The sequence below is a fragment of the Bos grunniens genome, chromosome 8, assembly GCF_055505025.1.
Source record: "Bos grunniens cultivar Pamir isolate PY7600 chromosome 8, Bosgru_T2T1.0, whole genome shotgun sequence".
Taxonomy (NCBI): Eukaryota; Metazoa; Chordata; class Mammalia; order Artiodactyla; family Bovidae; genus Bos; species Bos grunniens.
The window spans coordinates 7,225,987-7,231,903 of NC_141172.1; the positions used below are offsets into that span (position 1 = coordinate 7,225,987).

The window sequence follows — 5,917 nt, forward strand, 5'->3', positions numbered from 1 at the left end:
ATTGCCTGGGCTGGGTAGCTTAGTGGGTTACTACATGACACATGTGAAGCCATGGGCTCTACCCCAAGTGTGTGTCCACTGGATTTGTACCGAAAGGTATCTGCTCTATACTTACTCTCTCAAGCTAACCAGATCCAAACATTGGCTGCTAGTTGTGACTATGCGCCCAGTATAGGAAAATCAGTACAAAGCTTCCCCTCCCCTGCCTGCCCTCTGTGTAGACCACCACTGTATTCACTCACTGTACACATACAGGCTACCACATGCTGTTTTAAGTGATGACAATACGGTAGTCCGCAAGACAGTCAAGTCTCCAGCTGTCAAGGAGTTCACAGTCCAGTTTCTTGGGTGGATTCACCCCACTGTCTTCTGTGGGAAAGTCTCCTTGAGCTGACTGTTCACTAGCCCAGAGTTTTGCCTGAGTTTAGACCCCTGACTTCTGCCACTCTGATCTCTAGCCTCTCTTCGGTCACTGTACACCCAATGCTTTGGACTTCTCAGTATTCAACTCTAAACTCTACTGTTTACAAAGTGTTAAAGTGTTAGTCACTCAGTTGTGTTCAACTCTTTGTGACCCCATGGACTGTAGCCCACCAGGCTCCTCCATCCATGGAATTCTCCAGGCAAGAATACTGGAGTGGATAGACATTTCCTTCTCCAGGGGAATCTTCCTGACCCGAGGGATGGAACCTGGGTCTCCTGCATTGCAGGCAGATTCTTTACCGTCAGAGCCACCAGGTGTTAATAAATGTGCCTGTAAGTGAGAAATGCAATATGACTATTATTATACTGTAGTTTGTAGTTATTATATTCATTCTTTAGGTTAGAAATGACCTTGGAAAACATCACTGTGGTCATGGGATCCAGAACACTCAAGGACTCCCGCCTGGAGAGAAAGCAAGTGCAGAAGATAATTATTCACAAAGATTATGAACCACCTCACCTGGACAGCGACCTCTCCCTGTTGCTGCTTGCCACACCAGTACAATTCAATAACTTCAAAATGCCCATCTGCCTGCAGAAGAAGGAGAAGATCTGGGGCCGCTGCTGGATGACAGAGTGGGTGATGGCTCCTTCGTATGGTATGTACCTTCCCTTCTGAACCCAGAAAATTTATGCCTAAATGTCTAGCCCCAGGCTAGACAGCATGATGCTTTGGAAGACTCAGGTCGGAATTTTGGCCTCACCACTCTCGCTTTTTGATTCCGACCTAGCTCCCCCAGATTATTTTCTTTCACGTTTTCTCATCTGTAGAATGACAAGACTGCAGCCTTCAAATACGCTGTGTGGATTAAATTAAGTGAGATTATACATGTAAGGTCCTTACCATCAATAGAAGCCTGGAACATCAGTTCAGTTCAGTTCAGTTGCTCAGTCGTGTCCAACTTTTTGCGACCCCATGAATCACAGCACGCCAGGCCTCCCTGTCCATCACCAACTCCTGGAGTTTACTTAAACTCATGTCCATCGAGTCAGTGATGCCATCCAGCCATCTCATCCTCTGTTGTCCCCTTCTCCTCCTGCCCCCAATCCCTCCCAGCATCAGGGTCTTTTCCAATGAGTCAACTCTTCGCATGAGGTGGCCAAAGTACTGGAGTTTCAGCTTCAGCATCAGTCCCTCCAATGGAACATAGATGAACCTAAATGCATGGGAGTGATGGTGATTTCTTTCGGAGCCCAGAAGCACTGTAGAAAGAAAGCTTGGATTCTTCCCTCCTAGGTGGTTTTACAAGCACATCTCCCCAAATGTTTATCATCAGATGAAGCTCATGTAGACTTCCCTGGTGGCTGAGATGGTAAAGAACCCACCTGCCAATGCAGGGGACAAAGGAGATGCGGGTTTGATCCCTGGGTAGGGAAGATCCCCTGGAGGAGGGCATGGCAACCCACTCCAGTATTCTTGCCTGAAGAATCCCATGCCCAGAGGAGCCTGGTGGGCTCCATGCAGTTGCAAATAGTTGGACACGACGGAGTGGCAACACTTTCACTAGACTACCATCCTGAGACGACTCTGAGACAGTGATTCCCCAAGCAAGCACAGTCCTCCGCTACATCCAGGCTGACTAGACAGGGATGCCGGAAGGGGATGAGCAGGATCCTCTTGGATCCGGGTTGTTTCTTTCCTTCGAGATGGCACCTTTAGGTATGCCATCCTCCTGGCCTCTCCACTGGCCTGGCAGAGGTGGGTACAGAAGTTAGGCTGTTATGAACCTCTGCACAAGGCAAAGCCTGGCTGTGAAGAGATGGTGGGGTCACTGAGAAAGCTCTTTCCATACTCACCTGGCAGAGGCTGGGGTGAGGGTTTGGTAGGCTGCTTCCAGAGGGAGTGAGCTTCCCAATGGGAAGCAGAGAAATAAGCAGAGATGGAGAAACCACTCCTGGGAGATGGTGGAGAGGAGATTGAGTGGGCATTGGGTTAGGTCACTCTAAGTCTGTGATGGTCTGAGTGTCTACATGCTTGCCAGGGCCTCCACCCTCGTCACTTGTGGGTCCATCCCTCTCCGTGGTGGAGCAGTGCTCATCCTTACTCTGCTGCTGCTGCTGCTAAGTCGCTTCAGTTGTCTGACTCTGTGCAACCTCAGAAACGGCAGCCCACCAGGCTCCCCTGTCCCTGGGATTCTCCAGGCAAGAACACTGGAATGGGTTGCCATTTCCTTCAATGCAGGAAAGTGAAAAGTGAAAGTGAAGTCGCTCAGTCGTGTCTGACTCTTAGCAACCCCATGGACTACAGCCTGCCAGGCTCCTCCGTCCATGGGATTTTCCAGGCAAGAGTACTGGAGTGGGGCGCCACTGCCTTCTCCGCATCCTCACTCTAGCTTCCTCATTTTGCTAGACCGAAAGGACAACTTCAACATGTACCTGCAGAAGCTGAGAGTGGTGCAGATTACCTGGAGAGACTGCAGCCAGAGGGTAGACCACCTCTCCAGGAACATGCTTTGCGCCTGGCAAGAACTGGGCACCAAAGGCAACTGCCAGGTACTCAGCCCCCATCTCAGCTCCAACCTCCACATGCCCCACCACGTTCTGGGTTCCCAGGAGGGAGACAAGGAGGGAAGCCCTAGCCCAGGGGTCCCCAACCTCTGGGCCATGGACAGGAGGTGAGCTGTGGGTGAGTGAGCCAAGCCCCATGTGTATTTACAGTTGCTCCCCATCACTCTTATTACTGCCTGAGCTCCGCCTCCTATCAGATCAGTGGCAGCATGATAAATGTAATGTGCTTGAATTATCACCAAACCACCCTCCAACTGGGTCCAGGGAAAAACTGTCTTCCACAAAACAGCTCCCTGGTGCCAAAAAGGTTGGATACCACTTCCCTGACCCATGCCACTAGGACCCTCTCACTCTGCACTCTAGTTAGAGGTGCTGTTGATTGCTCTAGACTGTTCCTTCTCTCTTTTCTCATTCTTAGGGAGACAGTGGGGCACCTATGGTCTGTACTATCCATGGAAGCCGGAGGCTCTTCCAAGTGGGTGTGTTCAGTTGGGGCATACGATCTGGCTTCAGGGGGAGGCCTGGTATGTTTGTGTCTGTGGCTCAATTTCTTCCATGGATCCAGGAAGAAACAGAAAAGGAGGGGAAAGCCTACACCTTCTCAGGAACTCAGAGAAGCAGCTCCCTGCATCGTGTTCTGTGGTACCCCATATGGTTTGGCTTGGGGGTCTCAAGTACAGCTTACCAGCATGTTTACTGGTGATAAATCAGGTCACTAAGCTTCAGATCCATACTATCTTCTCCTCCTTTCTCCCCACCCATCCTTACACAAGTACCTTTGAAGCATTCCAGGGTTTCTCTGTTAGACCCTGGAAGATAGACATGGAGTCTGTGATCCCAAATCTCACAGGAGCTATTGCTTGTGCTGCTTTGAGTTGGGATGTTAAGATCAGTGAATCCCACGGACATCAACACGCTGCCTTACTTCTGTTCTATTATAACCAATTGATCAGAAGTTGTGCCAAGTGGAAAACCATGTGAGGAATAACTAGTCATTTAGTGAGTTACGGGTGGTTAGGTGGCAGAAGCTTTGTGGGCAAGGCAGACACATCCATATACAGATTAATGTCTATTTCTATGATGAAAAATTACTGCCTACTCCAAAAGGGAAGAAGTCAAGTATGACTGACCTTCCACAAGATGGGTTACACGTCTGACCATCCTCAGCCTATGGATGATGGCCATAACAGGGTACCCTGAGGGTGCTGAGCCTCCGTATGGAGTTGTACTTTTCAATGCCTAATTTAACACCGTATCCTCGTGACTCAATTAAGGAATGGAGTTAGAGGATCAGTGAGCAGGTCACATTTAATAAATTCATCCTGACATTCCTACCCAAGATTTTGTACTCCTTCTTTTATATTTTACAAAGAATTCCATTTAATGTAGGCCATCTCTTATCCAGGGTTTTAGTCTGTCAACTAAACAAACAGAGCTACTTCTAGCTGTGCCAGGTTACTCATTAGAATACAGATTTTCTCTAAAGTGCTCTCAGACTGACACATTTGGTCCAATCATTTATTACTTTATCCTCTGCCTAATTCTTTTAGAGGGCTTTCCTGATGGCTCAGTAGTAAAGAATCCACCTGCTAATGCAAGAGACATGGGTTTGATTCCTGGGCAGGAAGATCCCCTGGGTAAGGAAATGGCAACCCATTCCAGTATTCTTGTCTGGAAAATCCCAAGGACAGAGGAGCCTGATGGACAGTCCGGGGTCACAAAAGAATTGGACATGACTGAGCATTTTAACAACTCCTTTAGAGTCTCTTCTCACACATAATCCTCAAGTGTCTACAAATATGCATCAGCGGAAGTTTGCAGGTCTGTTATTGTGGATAATATCTTCTCCTGGGTCAGATTTACCTGATCCCATATGAAGGATATTGGGATGACTTCACTTATGGTTCTGGCTGCCATAGGAGGTCGTAAGGATGGGTCATGGGGGAGAACCCAGTATCGTGTACGTATATATGCTTAGTCGATCAGTTGTGTCCAGTTTTCTGCAGCCCCAAGGACTGTAGCCTGCCAGTCTCCTCTGCCCATGAAATTTTCCAGGCAAGAATACTGGAGTGGGTTGCTGTTTGCTACTCCAGGGGATCTTCCCAACCCAGGGATGGTGAACCCATGTCTCCTGCATTGGCAGGAGCATTCTTTACCACCAGAGCCACCTGGGAAGTCCCCAGCATCTTCTGGGAAAGTAATTTCAGTTAAGTCATTACAAAGTCTTCATGGAGAGGAGACTAGCCTCCCGAGAATGGGGTAGAAGGACTGCTTCTAACAGGAATGGAAGTTCAGTGAGATTTTGAGGTATTTTATTTTTATTTTATTCTTTTTTGGCTGCACCACACAGCATTCAGGATCTTAGTTCCCCAACCAGAGATTGAGTCTGTACCCTCTGCCTTGGCATCAAGGAGTCTTTACCACTGGATAGCCAGGGAATTCCCAGATTTGAGGTTTTAAAGTACACTAACTCATTTTAATCCATCCAAACATTCCACTGTAATTTTCTTGGTCACCTTCTTCTCCAATTAATCACCATTTATGTATGGACCTAATGAAGTTGTGAATTCAAGTTATGTTGTCATTCTGCCACCTGCAGGACCAACCCTGGGTCTAATTTTTGATGCAATAGATAAAGAGATTCCTTTAGGGCAGTTGTAGAAACTTCTCTGGTTGTTGGATAATGCCTTTGAGTTGACAATGTAAAACTCCAATATTATTGTTCTTTCTTTCCCTGTAAACTTGCCACCGTATTTGGTAATAGTAGCTCTTGTACTTATCTCTTCCACCAGAAAATTCTATTGCAAATGTCACTTGTTCTCCTCTAACAGGATTCTAAGAATGACAGGTAATAATTTGAGAAACTGTTTTGACATTGCATACCCTGGTCTCCCAGAATCCCATTTTCCACCAGCAAAGAGGTCAT

At 47.5% G+C, this 5,917-nt stretch overlaps 1 protein-coding gene across 1 annotated transcript; it reads left to right on the forward strand.

Annotated features, from left to right (window-relative positions):
- Positions 1 to 829: 829 nt before the first annotated feature.
- PRSS51 (serine protease 51) lies at positions 830 to 3,716 on the forward strand. The gene is made up of 3 exons (XM_086414752.1): positions 830 to 1,082; positions 2,834 to 2,976; positions 3,410 to 3,716. The coding sequence occupies exons 1-3, from the start codon at positions 830 to 832 to the stop codon at positions 3,692 to 3,694; spliced, it is 681 nt and encodes a 226-aa protein (XP_086270878.1). The 3' UTR covers positions 3,695 to 3,716.
- The last annotated feature ends 2,201 nt before the right edge of the window (positions 3,717 to 5,917 follow it).

What these genes read in the sequence shown, in the direction of transcription:
- PRSS51 (XM_086414752.1), top strand. Translation starts at nt 830, where the DNA reads ATGACCTTGGAAAACATCACTGTGGTCATGGGATCCAGAACACTCAAG. An exon ending in GGTGATGGCTCCTTCGTATG is followed by an intron (nt 1,083 to 2,833) that starts GTATGTACCTTC and finishes TCATTTTGCTAG; the next exon opens with ACCGAAAGGACAACTTCAAC. An exon ending in GCACCAAAGGCAACTGCCAG is followed by an intron (nt 2,977 to 3,409) that starts GTACTCAGCCCC and finishes TCTCATTCTTAG; the next exon opens with GGAGACAGTGGGGCACCTAT.